This window comes from Chanodichthys erythropterus, chromosome 5, assembly GCF_024489055.1.
Source record: "Chanodichthys erythropterus isolate Z2021 chromosome 5, ASM2448905v1, whole genome shotgun sequence".
Classification (NCBI taxonomy): Eukaryota; Metazoa; Chordata; class Actinopteri; order Cypriniformes; family Xenocyprididae; genus Chanodichthys; species Chanodichthys erythropterus.
In genome coordinates, this window is record NC_090225.1 from 31,486,193 (window position 1) to 31,509,687 (window position 23,495).

General features: G+C 39.2%; 1 protein-coding gene across 1 annotated transcript in view; it reads right to left on the reverse strand.

Annotated features, from left to right (window-relative positions):
* The window catches only part of slit1a (slit homolog 1a (Drosophila)), a 96,897-nt gene that overhangs the window by 27,908 nt on the left and 45,494 nt on the right, over positions 1-23,495 (reverse strand). Inside the window, exons 5-19 of the mRNA XM_067386891.1 lie at positions 18,849-18,920; positions 18,694-18,765; positions 16,195-16,266; positions 15,285-15,448; positions 15,000-15,147; positions 9,878-9,949; positions 9,021-9,092; positions 7,213-7,284; positions 6,828-6,971; positions 4,815-4,978; positions 3,731-3,754; positions 1,591-1,735; positions 1,434-1,508; positions 1,222-1,365; positions 999-1,142 (exon numbers count right to left, since the gene is read on the reverse strand). Of these exons, the coding sequence (XP_067242992.1) occupies positions 999-1,142; positions 1,222-1,365; positions 1,434-1,508; positions 1,591-1,735; positions 3,731-3,754; positions 4,815-4,978; positions 6,828-6,971; positions 7,213-7,284; positions 9,021-9,092; positions 9,878-9,949; positions 15,000-15,147; positions 15,285-15,448; positions 16,195-16,266; positions 18,694-18,765; positions 18,849-18,920 (1,584 nt within the window). The remainder of the gene's footprint in view (positions 1-998; positions 1,143-1,221; positions 1,366-1,433; positions 1,509-1,590; positions 1,736-3,730; positions 3,755-4,814; positions 4,979-6,827; positions 6,972-7,212; positions 7,285-9,020; positions 9,093-9,877; positions 9,950-14,999; positions 15,148-15,284; positions 15,449-16,194; positions 16,267-18,693; positions 18,766-18,848; positions 18,921-23,495) is intronic.

Sequence of the window (23,495 nt, forward strand, 5' to 3'; positions counted from 1 at the left end):
CCAGCAATTGGGTTGTTTTAACCCAGCGGTAGGGTTAAATGTTTGCCCAACCTGCTGGGTAGTTTTATTTAACCCAACTATTGTTTAAAAATTACTGTATTGCTTAATTAAAATTAACCCAAAGTATGTTGGAAATGAACATTTATTAATGTTCAATGAATATTTATTAAACAATAAACATTTATTAAATTGCTTATTAATACATTTATATTAATAAACTATTACATTTACATTAATAAAATATTAAAGCTTATTAATAAACATTCACCTTTTGTCTATTATTGCTGCCTCTAATTGCATCTGGTTTTTAATTTTCCCAACTATTTTGGGTTCATTTTAAGCTAGCCATATAGCAATTTTTAAACAATAGTTGGTTTAAATAAAACTACCCAGCAGGTTGGGCAAACATTTAACCCAACCACTGGGTTTAAAACAACCCAATCGCTGGGTTTGTCCATTTTCAATCCAACTTTGGTTGTTTTTAACCCAGCATTTTTTAGAGTGTATCATCCCATTCTGATGAAGCAAAACAATTTTAATAATTCAATTTCAAATTTTGGTCAGTTCTGACCAAAGAGGCCAAGAGGGGTTTTTCTTGGTTATCAGAATGTTGAGAACATTCCATTTTGCAAACATTATGTGAATGTTACATTTGAATGTTCTCGGAACATTCCGAAACAAGTAGAAACATTTAAAAATGTTAGAAGAACATACAACTAAAATATTATTATACAACTAAAATAAACATTCTGTAATTGATGTAATTTTTATGTGCTAACGTTTTGAGAACATTATCAAAGGCCGAACGTTCTATTAATGTTACTGGAAGAACGTTTGTTCATAACTCTGAGAGAACCGTGCCAGAGATCATTCCCGGTTATCTTGGCCCAGCTCAAGTTAATGATTACAGGAAACATCTGTCTCCAGCACCACATGCTAAACTCTTCTCGGGAGTTCTGCCAGCGTTGGGTCAGATGAAGCAGCGGTTTGGCTCTTACAGGGTGGAGAGGCTCTGCAGCGTGTCGAAGGCTCCGGGCGTGATGGTGGTCAGCGTGTTGTCGTACAGGGACAGCAGACGGACGTTGTGCAAGCCCGTGAAGCTGTTGTTGTGAATGCAGCTGATGCGATTGTTCCGCAGCATTCTAGAAAACAAACAGACCATGTGCATGAATTCAGATGAAGAAAATGATATGATTGTTTTTTGACTGAATCTGGGCTCACAGCATCCGCAGGCCGTCCAGACCCCGGAACATCCCGCTGTGCGCCGAATCCAGCTGGTTTGCCGTCAGGTGCAGCTCGTTGACCGAAGACGCCCCTTCGAACGCCCCGTCCTCGATCTCAGAGATCTTATTGTTGCTCAGGTTTCTGCAGGTCAAAGGGCAGCGTTAGTAAAGAGTCACAAGCAGTCACACGGACGCGAGAGCGGGACTTACATTTTCTTCAGGTGAGAGAGCGTCTTGAAAACACCTGTGGCTTCTATCGTCGTGATCTCGTTATTGTTGAGACGGCTTGTGAAAACACACGGGAAAATGAGGTTAAAGGAAACAGACTTCTGGAATCTATCAGAAATATTGTCTGATGTTGTCTTACAGTTCAGTGGTGGATGCTGGGATGTGCTCAGGGATGCGGTTTAGTCTCAGATTGGAACAGTCCACTACGTTAGACTCACAGCGGCATTTGGCGGGACAGACGGGGTCGTTATTACAGTCGTTGTTCAGTCTGGTGTCCTCCGTTCCTGCGGCAAAACAACTCAGTCAACAGGGAACGTCCTCAGAACGTTCTCTCAAAGTTTTGAATAAACCATTGATGTTATTAGAACGTTCATTCAAAGTTATCCGGTCTTTAATTAAACGTTAATACAAAAACATTATCTCGGAATCATCCATGGAACATTTTTCTGAAATATTTTAGTTGGATGGGCTTTTTAAATGTTACTAACTACTTTATAGTTTTCATAACTTAATGGGAACACTGGCAAAACGTTCTTTGAATACATTTGTGTTTGCTGGGTTGAACAGAGTCTTGGGATGAGGAAACTGTCAGAATACTTTAACAAAGGAAGTGTTTACATGCACCGAAGCACAAGGCTGTTATCTAACAAGTGTTCAATAATTAACGCACACTCCAGGAGACGGCGAGTGATGATTACAAGATCTTCTAAAATTAGCGATCATAATAATTTCTTCAATCTTTCTCACACTCTCAGAAGAACAGGTTCTAGATGAAACCCTGAAGAGTTCTGTCAGGCGCTTCATAGATTAAACCTTTTAGGGGTCCCATCATTTTATGGATTTAGTTTCAATTAATTTGGTTTTAGTTCATTTTTTTTATTTTTTTTATTAAATGTTATGAATTAAACAGCTCACAAACATACCTTATCAGTAGAAAAAAAGCTGAAATTAACAGTTAAACGCAAAAGTATTATGCAATCATTTAAAGCATTAGTTCACTTCAGAATGAGAATTTCCTGATAATTTATTCTCCTCCATGTCATCCAAGATGTTCATGTCTTTCTTTCTTCAGTGGAAAAGAAATGAAGGTTTTTGAGGAAAACATTCCAGGATTTTTCTCCATATAGTGGACTTCACTGGGGTTCAACGGGTTGAAATGTCAGTTTCAGTGCAGCTTCAAAGAGCTCTACATGATCCCAGACGAGGAATAAGAGTCTCATCTAGAGAAACCATCGGACATTTTCTTAGAGAAATACAAAATTATGTACTTTTTAACCACAAATGCTCATCTGCTCTGTGATGTGCCACACATGACGTAATCACGATGGAAAGGTCACACGTGATGTAGGCAGAAGTACTGTGGTAGGGCAAAAAAATCTATCTCATTTTCTCTTTCAACTTCAAAATCGTCAGACATCGTTGTTTTACCTTTTTTGCATGATCTTTCCAACATGATTACGTCATGCGTGGAGCATCACAGAGCAGTGCAAGACGAGCATTTGTGGTTTAAAAGTATATATATTTTTTTTTTTTGGAAAATGGTTTCTCTAGATAAGACGCTTATTCCTCGTCTGGGATCATGCAGAGCTCTTTGAAGCTGCACTCCACACTCCACACTTTGAAGTCCACTATCTGGAGAAAAATCCTGGAATGTTTTCCTCAAAACCTTCATTTCTTTTGACTGAAGAAAGAAAGACATGAACATCTTGGATGACATGAGGGAGAGTAAATTATCAGGACATTTGAATTCAGAAGTGAACTAATCCTTTAAGACATTTCTCCTTATATAGAACCTTTTTTGACATAAATCATGCTTTAAAACTGAGTCAAGAGCCCTAGAGTTATATATATGAACCTTTTATTCTAAGAGTGAACTTTGTTGTACACATAAAAACTATTTTCACTTAGAAATTGTGGTTACACTTTATTTCAGTGATCCAAAAAGAATTACATATCCACTTATTCTACTAACCCAAACCCTAACCTAACAGTCTATTGATACTCTAATGAGAGTTAGTTGACATGTAGTTACCTATAGTTAGTGGAATGTCTAAAGTGGATTGTCAGAATAAAGTGTAACCGAAATCGCTAGTAAATTTCACAAACATTTACAAAGAAATGGCAAATAACACACTGAACATTCAATTTTGAAGTAGAAAAACTGAAATAGTATTTTCTTCTTTGAAAAACATTTTTTTTAGTGTACTGGAATAAAAGTACCTCCGCAAACACTAAACTAAAGCTTTGTTTGATGTTAAGTGAAATAGTCACACACTCACCCGGGATGACGTACTGCTCTTTGGCTGTGATGGAGACATAAGAGGACAATAATCACCATCAGCATCTCAGAATACAAATACATGATTTGCTGTATACTCTTTTTGTGCAGTCTATGTATATAGTACATTTCCATTGTGAACAGCATGAAACATTTACAGCAATTATACTGTGCTACTGCCATCAAGATATATTATGTACGCAACAGCATAGAAGAAAATATAGACTGAATTGTAAAAAAATCAATCGACAGGGATTTTGATGGCTTGTGTTTTGATATTGTCAATCCCTTTGGCCAGCTGTGCTGTAGAGACTTTGCTTGCGTGTGTGAGAATCAGCTCTGTATCAAACACTGCATACAAGTACTGCATGTGACAACAAGCAATGGTGCAGTTTTAATATGATTAACGTGAGATTCCTGTATATGTTTGTGATCCATTTTCTAGAACAAAACATGCTGTTTTTTAAGGCTGTTTCATGAGACAGTGCTGGAAAGAACATATTAAACTGATCAAAACTGACAGTAAAGACATTTATAATGTTACAAAAGATTCTATTTCAAATAAATGCTGTTCTTTTGAACTTTCTATTCATCAAAGAATCCTGAAAAATAAAATGTATCACAGTTTCCACAGAAATCTGAAGCAGAAGTTTTCAACATTGATAATAATCATAAATGTTTCTTGAGCATCAAATCAGCATATTAGAATGATTTCTGAAGGATCATGTGACACTGAAGACTGGAGTAATGATGCTGAAAATTCAGCTTTGATCACAGGAATAAATTACATTTCACTATATATTCACATAGAAAACAGCTGTTTTAAATTGTAATAATATTTCACTGATTTTACTGTTTTATATCAAACAAATGCAGCCTTAAGACTTGAGACAGAAGAGACTTAATTATTCCAAAATTTTGACCTCCAGTATATATTGTGAATCTTGCTGTAATTGAATTTAATGTGTGGCAAAAACTACTCATTCATTACAAAAGAGGTCACAGTCATATTGTTTTTGATAAATCAAACACTGTGTAATGGATAGCCTTTGTGTGCTTTTGAGAAGTGTGTTGCAGAGCTTTACCCGAGCAGCGGAACTTCTTGCTCTTGATCTGGCCGATGCGTTTGTTGGCGAGCCGGCGAGGGCTGGTGCAGCGGGCTCCGCTGGTCTCGATGGGGTTGGAGCGCAGGTAATCGGCCAGCCACTTGAGATTACAGTCACAGATGAACGGATTCTGAGCCAAATGACTAAAAACAGGACAAAAAAAATCCACCTTACTGAACCACAGGCCTGTCTGACAAACAGGTCCTCATGTATAACATCACTTCAGTAGGAACTGGTAACGTCTAGAAGCACAGCTTGCCATCTTGTTGATAAGGTCACATGTCAAACATGATCATGAATCCACCAGGATCTGTGCTTTGACCTCCTGTGTGACCTCCTGTAACCCAGCTAACAGGGAACGTTCTGGCAAGGTTCTCTCAAAGTTACGAACAAACGTTCTTCCAGTAACGTTAATAGAAGGTTATCTGTCCATGTTTTCAAAACATTAGCACAAAAACATTTTTTCTGAAACATTTTATTTGTATGATTTTTTTTTTTTTTAATGTGACTACTTGTTTCAGAACGTTCAGAGAACATTCAAAAGTAACGTTGCCTTAATGTTTGAAGAATGACAAAATGGAATGTTCCCTTAACGTTCGTTAAAACATAATGTTTTGAACGCTCAGAAATAATGTTTTCATAACTTAATGATCAGTGCATTGTGAGTATAGATCTCTTCTGAAATGTAATCTGGTACAGATTACAAATTACACAATGGTATTCATTACTTAAAAAGTGTAATCTAAAATAATACATTAATCTAATCGGAGGTCAGGAACATATTTCGTCAGTGTCCTGGTAGAAAAAGTGCTACATATTTTAGAAATCAAAAATTAAAATTACATTTGAAAGCTTAAGCACTCAAAATGAATCCTGTGAAAGCCATTTTCAGTGCTTTAAATGCTTTAGCAGGCTCCTCCTCCTAGTGGGCGGGGTCATGTTTCAAATTCTACACAATTTTACGCACTATTTTATAATCAAATCTTTTGCTAATCTTGAAAATCACACATTGTTGGGAAGGTCTAAGACTCAAGGTTCATATTTGGCTGCTGTTTCGTGATAGAAGTGACATTGTGGCAGAAATGTATTAATTTGTGACAGGAGAACGAATCAGTGTTTTTGGTAAAGCACCTACAAAATCTCAAACGAACCTGATTTTTTGCAATATCAACTTAAAATTTGTAACACAGTTAGGTTAGAGATATGGCTTTGAATTCATAACAAATTATTTTGTAAAATAAATGTTTGGTAATAAATAAAACAAGTTTAGTACAGTATTTGCTTTACAAACAAACTTCTATAATTCCTTAAAGGGGTCCTGCAACGCCCCTTTCACAAGATGTAATATAATGTCTGTGAAGTTTAATCTCAAAATCCCCCACAGATCATTTATTATAGCTTTAAAATGTGCCCCATTTGGGTGTGAGCAAAAACACGCTGTTTTTGTGTGTGTCCCTTTAAATGCAAATGAGCTGCTGCTCCAGAAGAGGGCGGAGCTTTAACAGCTCAACAACAACAAAGCTGGAGAATCTCACGCAGCCAAAATGAGGAAAGTGTTCAGCCTTACATTGTTCAAACCGACACTGATGGAGAGACTCAGGAAGAAGTTACAACTTTTAGACGTTTCTGAATGGTTAGTGGATAAATTGATGTAGTTGCTGTGGAGTTGATTCAACTCATCCACTAGCATGTGCCGTCATGTTCATCTTTTGTGTTGAATTGATCCTCGTTTGTGAAGCAGTCCGGCGTAAAATGACGGCATGACAACAACACTCTACTTCAACAACTCTTCCTCTTCTCTAAAGCAGCCCAACATGGCCCCGCCCCCTTTGTTAAGTGTTATTGTTCTATGCTTTTATGAAAATAGAATCACTAAATTAAATGCATTAGATATTAATTAAAAGTCTATCTTTAAACATGCAAAAAAAGTTCTCTTTTGATGATAAAAGAATGCTCAATAAGGGCGTGTGGCATGAATGTGTGTGTGCTCACAGGGTCTGTATTGCGCGCAGCGAGGTGAAGGTGCCCTTGGCCAGCGCTTGGATTTTGTTGTCATATAAAGAAAGCAGCGAGAGATTCTGCAGGTCCTGAAAGGTGTTTGCACGAAGACAGTGGATCTTGTTCGCATTCAAAAGCCTGGAAGCACAAGAGGAAGAGAGAGACGCTGATGAAACAACATCATGCAAAACAACGGTGAACAGTTTATTCAGTACTTCCCAGCTCTTATGAAACGGAAACACTTTAGTATCTCAACTGAGATTAAATGGAGGGCAAATTCTTTCAATGTCGAATTATCTGAGCTGTTCTGTCCACATTCATTTATAGCTCTGCACTCTTACGCAACCTCTGAGCAATGAGACGTTGCTCTGACACTCACAGCAGCTGGAGGGCGTAGAGTCCATCAAACACTCCTTTGGGCAGATCGGTGATCTTGTTTCCGTACAGAACCCTGGACATCAGAGAGACAATCAACACAAGACCATGCACACTTGTCCTTTCTGCTAGACGAGCTAAAAATCATAGGTAAAAAGTATTTTAATGCATTAGTTATGCATAATTATAACTACATACATTATAATACAAATCTATTCATTGTTACACCTTTTAAAAAGTATAATACCTCAAACAAATAACCAATTTCAAATGTCACAAGGAAAATGCAAATATAATGCATTTTAACTTTGGTTACAATTATTTATGAAAAGATATAATGCATTATAACATATGTTATGTTCTCAAAACATTACCACAAAACATTTATACATCGTTCACAAAACGTTTTTTACTGAAACCATTTAGTCGAATGTTCGTCTAATGTTTTTTAAATGTAACTACTTTTTTCAGAACGTTCAGAGAACATTCAAAAGTAACGTTCCCATAAGGTTTGAAAAATGATACAATTAAATGTTTCCTTAATGGTAGCATAACCAATAAAAAAAAGTTTTTAAAACATGGATGTTTTGAATGTTCAAAGAAATAACGTTTTCATAACTTAATGGAAACATTAACAAAACGTTCAGAGAACATATTTTTACTTTTAGAATCTGAAGTTATTTTAAACAAGAAAAAGTGAATTTTGCATAAAATTTGTGATGAAATTGAATCAGCAACAGATCTTTTTTTTTTTCGTATTGTAACCTGCATCCGAGTGTAATGGATTACTGAAAAAGAAAAAAATGGTAGGGCGGGACTTGGTTCTGGGAATCGGTTGTTGATTGGATGTTGTGATGTGGGCGTACACTCAAGTGTATGCAGATGAGCGTGAGCTTACGGGGGCGGAGTTTGAACTGGACTAACTGATTGGAGAATCCTGCATACGTCACCAGAGAGAAGCCTGACGCTCCACCGGTTATGACATTTTGATTAAACATTATGATTTAAAAAATAAACAAAATAAAAATGAAACATGAATTTTCTTTCCTAGCTGAATTTAAGAAAGACAAAATCTGTGGATAAATCCACTAACTTATAAAATCTGATGGAACTGAATTGAAAGTGAATTAGAGAATTCAAGCATACAGCGTCTGGGTGATGTACAGTAAGTTAAGATGTGGTGAAGGGTTGTCCCATGAATATTAATGAGTTTACACCCAGAAAGTTAGCATGGCCTAATTAATATGAATGAGATAAGCCACAAACAACCTATCACAGCACTCGTTGTGACGTACAGCCCACACACACACACACACACACACACACACACACACACACACACACACACACACACACAGGTTTGTTTTTGTGAATTGTGGGGACTTTCCATAGGCCGAATGCATTTTATACTGTACAAACCGTACTTTCTATCCCCCTACCCTAACCCTAAACCTAAACCTAACCATCACAGGAAACTGTGCACACCTTTATTTTCTCACAAAAACATAATTTAGTATTTTTATTAATTAATTTACATTGTGGGGACCAGTGGCTGGTGAACTCAGGTTTATATTACATCGTGGGGACATTTGGTCCCCACAATGTAATATAAACAAACAAACAAACAAACAAACACACACACACACACACACACACACACACACACACACACACACACACACACACACACACACACACACACACACACACACACACACACACACACACACACACACACACACACACACACACACACACACACACACACACACACACACACACACACACACACACACACACACACACACTCACAGTGAGTTTAGGGAGCGCAGGCCCTGGAAGGCGTCCGGAGCAATCTCAGAAATCTGGTTGTTGCTGAGATCTCTGTAAATTGAGACAGAAAAAGACTTGGTTCAAAGTGTCAGCAGACGACATGTGAAGTGAGTTTGCCAGGATCACGCTGGGTCTGGGCTGTTTTTGGCTCATGTGGCAGTCGGTATGTAAATGGGTAGGTCTGAACCTCCAGCCTGGCTGTGGTGAGGACTATTAGTAAACGGCAGGCATTATAGGCCACGGAGAAGACTTTAATAAGCCTGTGGTCTACCCATCAAACCACACGCAGGCACAGCACTGCAGACAACCAGAGAGAAATTACTCTCGACAAGATGTAGAGCGGTGGGATTTTACAAGACATGCTACATGAGCAAATCGGCTTCTTGAAAATCTCAACTTTAAGTCGAGTCACATTCATACAATACAGATCCTTCACAGTAATAAACAGGAAAATAACAGAATCGATGCAAACTTCATCAAATATGAGACTGAGATTCAGCTTTAAAGCAGCTCTACAGAAGACAGTAGTGTTATTATTCAGATCAATTCAGTTTTTGTTTAACTGAATACAAACAAACTGTGTAAAATTACTGCAAGTAAAAGTCCCAGTTTTAATTTTTAACAATCTCTGGGATCAGATATCATATATACGTGATGCCGAATAGGACGTTTCAGTATAATCACAAGTTCTTAATATCAGATGATATGATCCACATGCCAGAGTCCAGCATCTCCAAAATATGTTTTATTAAATTGTTTCGGTTTAAATTCAGAATTTTTTAACAGAGTCAATCCTGAATCCATTTAGGGTTTTCTCAGCTGTGTTGTGAACTTACATTCGGCGCAGTTTCTTATAAGGAGAGAAGGCTCCGGGAGGAATGGATTTGATGCCGTTCTGTTCCAGTCGTCTGCAAAAAGAGAAATAGAGGAACACACAAGCGTTATTGTAATGTTAACATTTCGCTGCGCTCTCTAATAGACACACTGCCGCTTCATAAGACCCACAATCAAGTAGTCACAGCCTTGAGCGAAGTTTAGTCTTCATTAATACTGTAGTCTCTGCCATCAATATTCTCTCTGGATTTCCTATTTGGCTTATTAGCATTATTATTCCATCAGTTATTTATAATTTCACAGATTGCAAACAATGTTTTAACTTTAGTAGAATGCCAACAATGCATCATATTTTTAGGATGTAACCAATGTATCAACTTGCAAATATGTCATCCAGATATTCTGGTTTTTCGCAGTTATGTTTGTTGGTAAATTAGACCTTTTAGCAGTACTCATATTCGATGCACTCACTTTGAAGCAGGATTTGGCTGAATGTGCGATAGGATGTCATACGACAAATATTGTAAAAAATCTGTGGCAATTCCAAAAAATTGTTTGCTCGATTTAAATTCTGTGATCACAAAATCCTGGAGGGACTGAATAAAGAATCACTAACCACGAACAGCAGCTGTCATATATTCTATCTGCACCTATTCCTGTTTGTACAGCTTTTATGTCTTTCTGATAAGCAAATACACAGTTTTCTCCTTTCCTTTTTGGTTCTGTGTCTGCTCTCACTTTATCCTAGTGTTTAAGATGACAGACCCATTGGCCTCAACTTCGATATAGAAGCTACTTTGTCAGTGAAGCAGAATTATTGGTAATTATTTAAACCTCCTCAGAGATCTAGAAAGGGTGTCATTAATTGAATAGCTGATGCAATTTGGATGCAGAAAAGAACAACAAACAATCACTGTGTACTTTATGGAGGTCGAACTCAAACAGGTAGGTTTTTTTGCAGATATGGCAGGAACACAATGCATAAATAGTTAAGGAATGATACTGGAGATCGTTAGCAGATGAGATTTGAATTGAATTGTTAACTTTGAGTCTTTGGCTTACAGAACTGATGGAGCACACACACATGAGGGAACAACATTTATACGAGGGATGACTGGAAGACAACTTGGATGACGTGATGACTGGAAAATGGCTTGGATGACTGGAGATAGACTTGGATGAGTTAACAGCAGGAACATTAGCAGGGTAAGCAGTCTGTGGCATCAGACGAGGTCAGACAATGACTGAGGGAGTGTGTGTGCTCTATATAGTGTTGGTGATGAGGGCTAAATGAGTTCCAGGTGTGCATGGTTTGGTTCCAGGGTGGAAGATGGGAAATGCAGTCCGTGACATTACTTCCCCATCTTGTACATCGGCTCCCGGCTAACAAAACAGACCAGGGGCAGTGGAGGGAGAAGCCAGGGAAGAGATAGAGTGAGGGGCCATAGTGTGATCCAGAGCAGTGCCAAGACATAGCCCCACAGCGGAACGTTGAAGGGAAGAGGCATGATGGAGCCAGGCTGAGGTGGAGCCAATGGAGGTGGAGACCCAGGAGGAGTCTAGGAGCCGAAGATCCGGGGTGATACCGATCGACTGGAGGGCAGAGGTGTAACCGCAGGCTTGCGGGACTGAGGTGGAGATGGCAGACTAGGGCGGAGCCAGTAGGAGTGCTTGGATCTCTTCTCTTCTTTATCTACATGTCATCACTAGGATCTGTCATTCAGAAACATGGTTTTACCTCTCATTCCAGCCAGATGATCCGACGGTAGCTGCTCGCATCTTGGCCTGCATGACAGAGATTTCTTGCTGGATGAAGGGCCACCACCTTCAACTCAACCTTACGAAGACAGAACTGATTCACTTCATCACAACTTCTCTATTCAGCTAGGTTTGTCAACCATAACTCATTCCAGGACAGCCAGGAACCTTGGAGTTGTGATTTATGATCAGTTAAACTTCACAGACCATATTGCTAGAACTGCCCCATCCTGCAGATTTACCTTACAACTTAAGAAGATCAGGCCAATCCTACAGGAGCATTCTACACAACTCCTTGTCCAAGCTCTTGTTCTATCCAGACTGGACTATTGTAATGCTCTCTTGGCAGGATTTACAGCATGCACTGTCAAACCTCTGCAGCTGATCCACAATGCTGCAGCAAGAGTGGTCTTTAACGAGCCGACGACAGCACGTGTCACACCTCTCTTCATAAACTTGCACTGGTTGCCAATTGCCGCTCACATCAAATTCAAGGCACTGATGTTTATCTACAGAACAACCACTGGCTCTGCACCCCTATACCTAAACTCACTACTTCAGACCAATGTGCCCTCCAGAAGGTTGAGTTCTGCAAGTGAACGACAACTTGAGCCATGCCAATGACCTGCCTAACTCAACCCATTTTCAAGAAACAGCTGAAGACACATCTTTTTTTGTCAACACTTGACCTATTAATACTAACACTATTCTATATATCTAGTAAAAAAACACCTTGCTACGTGTACTGTTCTAGACTAACTGGGACCAGTCACAGCACTTGCATATTGTTGCCCTATTGTTGGTTTTATTGCTTCTGTTGCTTTGCTCATTTGTAAGTCGCTTTGGATAAAAGTGTCTGTTAAATTTTTAAATGTAAATGAGTGAGGACAACGGTAAAACCAGAAGTTGGAGCCTGGTGGAGCCGAAGGGGTGGAAGGATGAGATGTAACCAGAGGATCAGAAGTCTGTGGCACAACCAGGCTAATGACTGACCAAGGTGGAGCTGAAGGGAGAGGGAGCCTGGTGGAGCCTGAGGGATGATGGACCACTGTGGAGCAGAGGGAGCATAGAGCCAAGGTGGAGTCCAGGGGTCGGAGGCTAGAGGTGTAGCTGAGGCATCCACACACCAAGGTGGAGCTGATGACTGGGTAGTCCAAGGCGGATCCAAGCAGCACAGCAGAACCACTGGACGAGCCGAGGGGCCGAAGGGAGACAGCAGAGGTGAGGCTGAGGAACTGGCTGTCTTTGGCAGTGGAGGAGGGAGAGGGAGGCTGGGCAGGACCACCCACAATGAAGCAGATTTGGAGCTGGGCAATGAAGACTAGTAGCTGGGCTTGACCAGCAACGACTTGGAACTGGAGAGAGCCAATGGTGACAAAGATGGAGAACTTGGGATTGAAAGGGACCAATGGTGTAGATAAGGCCTGAAAGTAGGAGGAAATCAAGGAGTTCACATGAGGAGGAGCAGACTTCAGGGGCATGAGGATGAGTGACGATGTCAAACTCTACCAGCACTCCTTCAGGGATGAACATCAATACTGGCTCACACACCTGGTCAGATTGGGCAGGCTTTGGCTCTGGTTCTGCTGTGGGTTCTGGCTTGTGGTTCACGTGTATTGCTGAGATCGGGGTTGATCAATCTGTCCCGAGTTCACAGGTCGGATTTGTGACTTTGAGCGGTGTTCCAGGTGTTTTTTCCGAGTAGGAGGTGGGAAAAATATGTATTTTGGATTGTCAGGAATGCAGCGTAACACTGCATTGTTTCACAATGCACACGTAACCCCAGGTAACCCCGCTTCTGAGTAAAATGTTACCGGGTTAAAAACGGTGTTTAGAACGACAATAACGGGTTAAGCACAGTGTGAAAACACCTATATTGTTTTCATTTATCATGCGTCTCCTAGCAGCAGGGAATATGTTTCTGCCTTAACATATCCACCTTACTTTGCAACACAAAAGCTGCTTTCTGCGAACACATGAGACGCTATAGGGAAATAACTAGATGAATAAAGTGCAGTAAATGGTAAAAAACCAATGTGTTTATAATTAAGAAAATACATTAAAATATGGTTAAAAAAAAATACCAGTTTACAGTATCAAGCAGAATAAGGAGCTGTTTTGTACAGCTAAAAATGACTGGATGCGAATGACACTGAAAACCAGTTTCATTCGACATTCAATATACAAATAACCGCGCACACTCTTATGTTAAAAATGAGGTGGATACTGTCCATTTTCAAGTTGCTTTAAGGAGAGTACACTCACAAACTGATTAAAGAATAACAATTTTAATGAAAAAACAGGTAAATACAGTATATTGTGTGTATGATTTTTCTGGCCTGGCTGGATTGATCTGTCGTAGGATAAGTTTATGGCAATATAATCACTCTGTTGAGATAGAAACTTCGAGAACACAGCAAACATCGCCTGCACTGATAAAGGTGAGACGAGGTTTGTCTTTTCGTCTGGTTTAGATGTCATTAGCCTCTGTGACGGCTGGTTGTGTTTTTAAGGGTTTGTTTTAATGGCACACCCTGCGGCTTCAGAACACAGTACTGTGAAGAAAGCAGTTGTTTTCAGTCTAAAAAGCCTCATTTAAAACAGGAAAGTCATTTGTCAGGGTCATTTAGAGCCTTCAGAGCCAGAGGCAATAACAGTTTGACTTAAACACTTGCAGAATTTCCCTTCTCTTCAAACGCAGGGCACTCAGTAGGAAATATAGAAACACAATTTACATTCTTTGGATTGCAGTGATTCCAGACAGCACATTCCTGTGGTCTGTTCAGTCTCTGTCCAAATACATCTGTCGTGGATCATGTGACTATAATCTAGAGATCGTAAGAGATTGCACTGCAAAAAAATGTTCTTCCTCTGTGTCCTCCCAGTGTTTCTGTCTTGTTTTCTAGAACAAATATCTAAACATTCTTAAATCAAGATACATTTACTGGAGGAGAAAAATTACTTCTGAAGAAAAAGAAAAAAAGATAAAAATCAAGTGAATTTGTGACTTGGTATTTTGTAACTTTTCTGACCCCACTGGCAGAATGTTCTTGTTTTAAGCACAAACTCACTTCATTTTGATACATTTTTCAGAAAACAAGACTACTAATATCTTGAATAATTTTGCTTCTCCAGTAAATGTATCTTGATATAAGAATGTTTAGATATTTGAACTGGGAAACAAGACATAAGCTCAAAAGCTCAAACTTGCTATACATTTGTGCATTTAGCAGACACTTTAATCCAAAGGGACTTGCATTGCATGTAAGGTATGCGTGTTATCAGTTTATGTATTCCCCGGGAATTGAACCCACAACCTTGGCATCGCTTACGTCGTGCTCTACTGTTTGAGCTACAAGAACTTACATCTCCGCCATGCTGTCGGGCAAGTTGGCTGGGATCGCTGTCAGTCCTTTCCCTCTGCAGTCCACTATATTATTACTGCAGGTGCAGACGGCCGGACACGAGCCTGTGGCCAAACTACACGACTGAACCGCAACGCTCTCAGACTGACCTGCAGAGAGACAGTCATAATGAATAAGAAGTTGGCAGTCAGGAGAACTACAGTAGGTGGCAGCACTTTACAATAAGGTCTACTGAAAAATACAATAGAGAATGGATGGCAGATTGGTCACTGAGGGCTTGCCTTACCTGAACAGCTGAATTCATGTTTCTGGACCTCGGCTACATTAAGTCCTCGTAGCGGAGCTGGAGAGCTGCACTGGGTGAACAGACCGATGGTCGGCCGCTCGCGCAACCACTGCGACAACCAGGCAAGATTACAGTCACAGTTCAGGTTGTTCGAATGTAAACGGCTGAAGGAGGAAAAATGCAAGCACGAATGTTAAAGAGGCCATATTATGCCCTTGATTGTGTTTTTGTGCTCCACTAGAACATGTTTTCCTGCTTGAATGTTCATTATTTTCCTCATATTCTCCATTGGTCACTGTAAAGCTGCTTTGAAACAATCTGTATTGTTTAAATCGCTATAGAAATAAAGGTGATTGACTTGATTTGGCCAATACGCAATTATCTTTACGCAGTAATTCCATCTTCTGGTCTTTTTCTGTTAGGTAAAGGAGGATCGTGTGCCGCATATGATGGGACTCATGCTTCAGAATGAACTAGAAAAAACTATCCTGTTTTACTGATGCAAACGGTTTCAAAATAATAAAACCGGGAACGTAGAAACTGACTGCAGTTACGTGGATCTGGCTTTCATTCTCTAAAACCTCATGACATTCTTCAATGGAAACCTGAAATGTCAGTTTCGAACCATAAATCTGTAACTGAATAACAAAAGAAATAAATAAATAAACCGGAACATCACGAGAAAGAAACTCCATGTGGTAAAACGGTTTAGAAATTCCAGAGAAAAACCAGAATATACATTTCATAAAAACAGTGTGGGTGTTTATTTCTGGGGTAATTTGCTGTATGTATGTGTGTGTGAATCAGGGACTGTGGCTTCTGGCAGAGCTGTGTGGCCTGTGCTGTCCCGCCAAAACTGCATGGAATGACACTGTGTGTGTATGAGGGTGTGTGTGTGTGTGTTACTCACAAGGTCCTGAGCTTGGGCATGTGGTTGAAGCTCGACACTGGAATGCCGCTGATGTTGTTGTTGTTCAGTGTTCTGCAAAATATCAAGACAATTAAACCCTATAGTGCTTCTCATTTAAGGCTCTCACTCATACTCCAGTAAAAAATGACCGAACACCTCAAATGTAATCTTTTTTTGTCTTTTCAGTAAAATCAATGTAATGCAATTTTGTCCAATAATACTTTTTATTTAATAATTTGTATTGGAATTTTATGGTACTAAATAACATATATGCAATAATTATGATCAATTTGTTTTAACAATTTTTACAATGCAATACACTTATTTAATCCATTTTTTTTTTTTTTTAATGAACCCTGCTTTTTGCTTTTTTTTCTACATGATGGCTTATTTGTAGTATGTAACCCCCAAAAATTCTCTGAATATTTAATTTTTCATTAATTTTCCACGGTGGTCATATTTGACAATGAGTATAAGTGTGACTATTTTATTTAGGACCATTTAAACTTTTTGAATTATGTCCACAATTTTAGTGTTTGTGTGTTTTCAAATAGCAAGTGCTTAAATACACAAGAAAGGTAATCAAAGGAACAGGGGAGAGGTGTGACACTAATCAGGGATTATGGCAACAAATGGATGACTAGAACTCAGACAAAACAGACAATGAAAACAATGACTAAACTAAACAGACAGAGAACAAAACATGACCGTGACATAACTCTTCGTTCCCTAGAAAGCAAGTAAAACAGTTCAAACTGAAAGAGGGAGGGAGGGAGGAGGAGGATGAGGAGCAGACTGAGGAAGACACAGAGGAGATGATGACCAGGGAGGTGATGAAGGTGGGAGGAGCCAGGGCGGAGACAGGAGGGACCAGAGCAGTGACAGGAGGAGCAGAAGGATGACCCAGAGCCATGATGTGAAGAAGGTCCAATCTGGAGCCTTGGTGGAGAGGCCAGGCGGGAGACCACTGACTGAGGTGGAGCTGGTGGAGGTGGAGACAAAGACAGAGCCGAATATCCAGGGTGATGCCGAAGGCCTGGAGGGCCACGTTGGAGCTGCAGGTGGGCATGACCAAGGTGGAGGTGTGGGCTTGGCAGACCAGGTTGGAGACGGTGGGAATCAGGACCATGGCAGAGCCGAAGGGAAGGAGGAGCCTGGCAGAGCCAGAGGGGTTGAAGTGCGGCAGATGACTCAGAAGTACGACGACTGGCCAAGGTAGACCAAGAGGAATGAGGGATCCCGGCGGAGCCTTAGGAGTGGTGTTCCATGGTGGAGCCGAATGAGCATTGAGCCAAGGTGGAGCCGATAATTTGGTGGGCCTAGGTGGAGTCCAGGGCTTGGAGGCTTGAGGTGGAACTGCGGGATCCACGAGCTAAGGGAGAGTTGATGACTGGGAAGCCCCTGGAGGATCCATGCAACGGAGCGGAACCACTGGAGGAGCCGACGGGCTGAAGGCAGGGATCGAAGATGAGGCAGAGGAACTTAGACAGTGGAGGAGGAAGAAGGAGGCTGGGCAGGACCACCATGTGTGATGTTTTAGACTTAGAGCTGGGCAATGAAGACTTGGACAACAGCGATAACTTGGACGACTTGGATGGGACCAGCAGTGACTGTAGCACAGCAAACACCTCCTCATCCAGTTCATAATATAACAAATCCACCATAGCGCAGCTCTGTGCCTGTACCTCAGGGGTGGGCTCCAATCCATCCAATCCATCCCCACAAACTCCACCAATATGACACCTACACAGACTCTGCGTTGAGCTCAGGCTCAGCGAATAAATCAGCCTCTGGCGATTGCTCCGGTTCTGTTGTCATGACAAACTTAGGCTCAGATCCAGCTGTAGGCTCATGGCTGATCGCTGACTGGGCTCTGATTCTAGAGTGGGGCTGGCGAGGTCTTTCTCAATGGGGCAGACAGTGAACGGTGAGTTATTAAGTACCGGCACCCAGGTGTGCCTTTGACCTTGTTAAGCCCAGTGTGTGTGTGTGTGTGTGTGGGGGGGGGGGGGTGAGTAAGAAACAGCAGCTTGACAAAGTTCCTTGTGTGATCCTCGAGGGAGTGATCCCCCTGCTCCAGCAGGAAGAGGCTAACTGCGGGCATGTCCGTAGCTATTAATTCGCCATAAAATATCCTTTCTTAGATCTCTCGTTCTGTCAGGGGTTGGGTAAAGTTGATAATCCAAAGATGATGCATGATGCAGGATGAACGAATAATTATAATACTTTTGATGAACACAAAAAGAATACTACACATTCACAATGTAAAGTTAACACAAGACAAAGAACTGTGGAAGACTGAAGGCTACTCAAGGAAAGGAACACAAAGGAACAGGGAACAGATGTGACACTAATCAGGGACTATACCAACCAATGAATGACTAGAACTCAGGTAGAGATTCGCTCTTTTTCATGCCATAGATTATGTGCAGTTTCTGATCAGTCTTCAGGTACTGAGATGCAGTAGGTATGTTTAACAGTGTATGTTTTTATACTCACAAAACTTCGAGGCCACGTAACGCACGGAAAGCACCGTCCTCGATGCAGCTTATGTGATTCTTGTCTAACTGACTGTTAAAACACAGAGTGAAATGATGTTTAGCAAACGCTGGAGTCTGATCTCTTGTACTGTGCTGTGGTGTTATGAGTCTCACAGGTTCTTGATGTCCGTGGCTCCTCTGAAGGCCTTTCGGGGAATCGCCTGGATGAAGTTCTCACTCAAGTCTCTGTAAAAAACAAACAAATAAACAAAAAACTAGTATTAACTAGATGAGTAAAGTTTGAAAGTTTGAAATATCTTAAAATTTGAACATATTCTAGCAAATTGCTAAAATATTATAACAAATTGTTAGCATGATTTATATTAGTTAGATAGATAGATAGATAGATAGATAGATAGATAGATAGATAGATAGATAGATAGATAGATAGATAGATAGATAGATAGATAGATAGATAGATAGATAGATAGATAGATAGATAGATAGATAGATAGATAGATAGATAGATAGATAGATAGATAGATAGATAGATAGATAGATAGATCCAACATAATGGCATTTCTTAAATGACATTACAGGTACACACAACAGTCAATATACAGTACGAAACTAAATACATTGAGTTAACCGTTTCTTAATTTACATCCGAAAAACATTCATGAGAGACTTATAATTAATGCATTATAGGAATATAGAGATATACTCAGAAACCATTATCCACATACACTCTGTTTTGACATCAGGTGTTCAAATGAATGATTTATGAGGCTATCTTACTCATTATTCATTAAACATTTTGTCAGTTAGTGACAATCAATGTTGTAAGTATTCACTGGAGACACTGGAGCTGCTTTTCCCAAATGCATTGCATGCCTAAGCAGATAATACAGAGTTTTGGTGCCAATACAATGGCTTTTTTTAAATGCAGCTCCACGGTCTCCAGTGTATACACTTTTTATGTCAAGTATGTATAAAAAAAATAAATAAAAAGTAGCACCTACACTAAACTCTAAACATACAGACAGTTAACAAAAGCAAATGTGACATAAAACACATTTGCTGAAGTAACCATGTTATTTTAACTTGCTTCTTTGAGCTCTTTTATGGTGACTTGTGTTTCCCGGGACTCGTATCAAAAGTGCACTTCTGTACCAGGTGAGCTACTGAGCAAGTTTACTACATCAGAAAAGCCACACAAATGGAGCTGGTTATGTGATGCAAGTGTCAAAGAATTATCTTACAAATCATGCACTATTGTAAAAGTGTTCTGATGTCATAACATAGTATTGTGCAAGGTTTACAATGGAAAATAACAATGGAAATGTGGAACAGTGTTAGTGTAGTATCATTAAGATACTCTTATGGTTTTTATTTAAATGATTTATTTTTTTAAATTAAATGTTTACATTTACCTTTTTAAATTTATTTAAAGTTTTAGTAATTTTGTTTTGTCATGTTTATTAGATAAAAAAAAAATGCAGTTTTTATTAATTTTATGTCCATTTTAGTTTATTTTAGCAAATCAACCATAGTAAAAAAAGCAATACCAAAATCTATTTAAAATACATTTTTTTATACTAAGCATACTTCAAATCCATTAACATATTTATTGACAAATCACTTAAGACTTACTGATATAAAATTATAATTAAACATCATTCGGAGTATTTCTATATTGCACACTGCACATTTCTTAATATTATGCCTAAAAGTGTTTTAATATCACTATTAATAAGGATTGTATGATCTCTGTACACATGCACATTGCACAATTTCTATATCCTAATTATTGTTAATGTAATTCATTTTTTCCAGGAGCTCATTGCTTCTACGTTCAGTTAAACTGCTAACAGTGATTGCAAATTAATTGCCTAAATTACTACATTATTTGCTAACTGCATTCTTAAATTGTGATGTTGACATGCATTCTCTGTAAAGCTGCTTTGAACTGAGATGCATCATGAAAAGCGCTATACAAATACATGTGAATTGAATTGAGTAGTTGGACCTCAGCACTACTTCTGCACAATTAAAGTGCATTAAGTACAAAATTAGATGATCCAATTTAGCAGACTTTAAGTATACCAGTTTAGTACACCTAAAGTACAGTTGCAGGGTATTTCCATTAAGCACATAAATAAGTAAATGTATTTGTAGTATACTTAGCATAAAATTTTTTTTATTTCAAATACATTTTAGTATTTTTTTTTGTCACCAGGGAAATTAAACTAAATGAAACAACTAGCTAAAATAAAATGTTTACATTTTTTTATATTTTATTTTATTTCATTTCAAGTAACAAAAATGTTTTTCTTTCATATAGTTTTTGTTAACTAAGCCTTCAGAGTACATGAGAAAACTGCAGATATTTGCTTCAATTGTTCTTTTGAGGAAGATCTTCAGTTTGCATGTAAAGAGCCACCAGCACTATTCTCCTTTTGTGCTACAAGTCATGAAGTCTAACGGGTTAGAAACGACATGAGGGCCAGTAAACAGAATGTTCCTTTTTGTTGAATTATAGTGGAAAACATAAAACTGCTGTAATGATGATCTACCTGAAAAACAAAAGGTGAATGAATCTGCTGTATATCGTACAAGGCTTGTGCATCATGCGCTGAAAAACTGTCAGTGTTCTTTGTTTCAGATGTGAGACTGAGAGCATTTTTGAAAATCAAAATGAAGACAGACATGTCATTGCAGGCGACGCAAAAGCAGCTGAAAAGCAGCATCCTAAATCCTGTTTTCATGCTCTAAAGTGATCGTCTGCCGAGCACAAAGCTCTCTGGGTAATCTGAGCGGATTACACGCTCGTGTTTAAGAGGCTAATTGCGTATCTCTAAACAGACTAATGAGAAGAAAACACACTGGCAGTTCCTTTCTCTTACAACACTCACTTTCATCCAGCTATTTACTGAGCGTTTACTGCGGCTGATATGAAGAGCAGCACAGATCATTTCCTGACACGACTCCAGTGTTTTTCTCGCTGTAGATTAAGGGTTGAGAGAGGGTGTGTGTGTGTGTGTGTGTGTGTGTGTGCGATTAAAGCAGGCAGAACTAATGAGTGTGTGTTAGAGTGTCTGGCTCTTAACGGATGTGACACACGGGCCACACAGGTTTCATCCACCGGCCTCATTATTCATACACTACTGCTCAAAGTTTGGGGTCAGTGAGACTTTATAATGTTTCTGAAAGAGTCTCTTCTGCTCACCAAAGCTGCATTTATTTGATCAAAAATACGGTAAAACAGTGAAATAGTACTACAATGTAAAACAGCTGTTTTCTATGAGAATATAGAGTGAAATGTAATTTATTCCTGTGATCAAAGCTGATTTTTCAGCATCATTACTCCAGTCTTCAGTGTTATTTATTTATTTAACTGAATCCATGACTGATTTATCTCAAAACAGGCCGGTTCAAACTAATGTAATACTCCAATCTTTCAGAATATGACCCAACACTTCGTCTAATAGTGCATGCTGTCTGTAATAATAACACAGAATTAGGAATGTCTCTCTTCATCTCATTATTGCAGACTCTCTCTCTCTCTCAGGGAATGGTCTGGAAGCCTCCGGAGGAAGTCCAGTAACCACAGAGACAACGCAAATAGCTTTCATTCCCTCCAGATTCAGACCAACAATGAAAGCCTGCCTCAGCTTTCTTCATCATGCTCATATGTGAGGTTTAGCACTGAAAGAGCCATTCTCAAGTGTACGAATAAATACAAACCTTTACAAAAAAAGAATACCCATGAAAAAGAAAACCAGCATTGTGCAAATGAGGTGCAAAGTTCAGTCAGGTTCACGTACAGTGGGCCAGATGAGTGAACAGAAACGACAACGCCAAAAATACTGCTTTCTGTCTTCGACATACTGAACGAGAGCAGAGTAAACAATCACACAAGACATGAGAGAAATACATCAAACCTCTCGACACATCGTCCTGTGATCATCTCAGATCATACAGGCAGTTCAGAGACAGGCGTGCATCAAAAAAAAAAGTTATCATCAATATATAGACAATATCTGTCTGAATACTCGATTCTGATTGGATGCAAGGTGCACACACACACACACACACACACACACACACACACACACACACACACACACACACACACACACACACACACACACACACACACACGTACATACATGTTTTTTGGAGGGTAATGGTTTTATACTGTACACACTGTATATTCTCTCCTCTTACACTAACATTCTGCATTTTTACATTTTCATAAAAAACAGTTTAGTATGATTTATAAGCTTGTTTCCTTGTGGGGACCAAACACACACACACACACACACACACAGATGGGAGATTGCACACAGAAACATTCACGAGTTCAGAAACTTGTCAACGCTGCTCCGTGACTTATATTAATAAAATAGCTTCTCTACTCACTACATTATATTTCTCAGCAACGAAGTATCACTGTTTCTGAAGTTTTGGAAACTTGCATCTTCACTAATAGTAGAAAGACGCCGCACAGACGCAGGCAGTTCACTCGTATCTCTCTCACTCCATAATTAACTCTTTCCGGCCAGTGTTTGTAACCCTCTGGCCCTCTTCGTTTAGGACTCACACTCACCTTCTTTATGGTCAAAAGTGACCGAAGCCTTTAAAAGTAACTTTTTTTTGTTTTTCAGGAAAACCAATGTAATATATTTTTGTTCAATGATATTTTTTTGATTATTATATAAAATGTTGAGGATATTTTATGATACTATGCAATAATATGAGCTATTTTTCCCATTGAAAATAATACACTTTTTTTTCTAATATATTTTTCAATTAAAG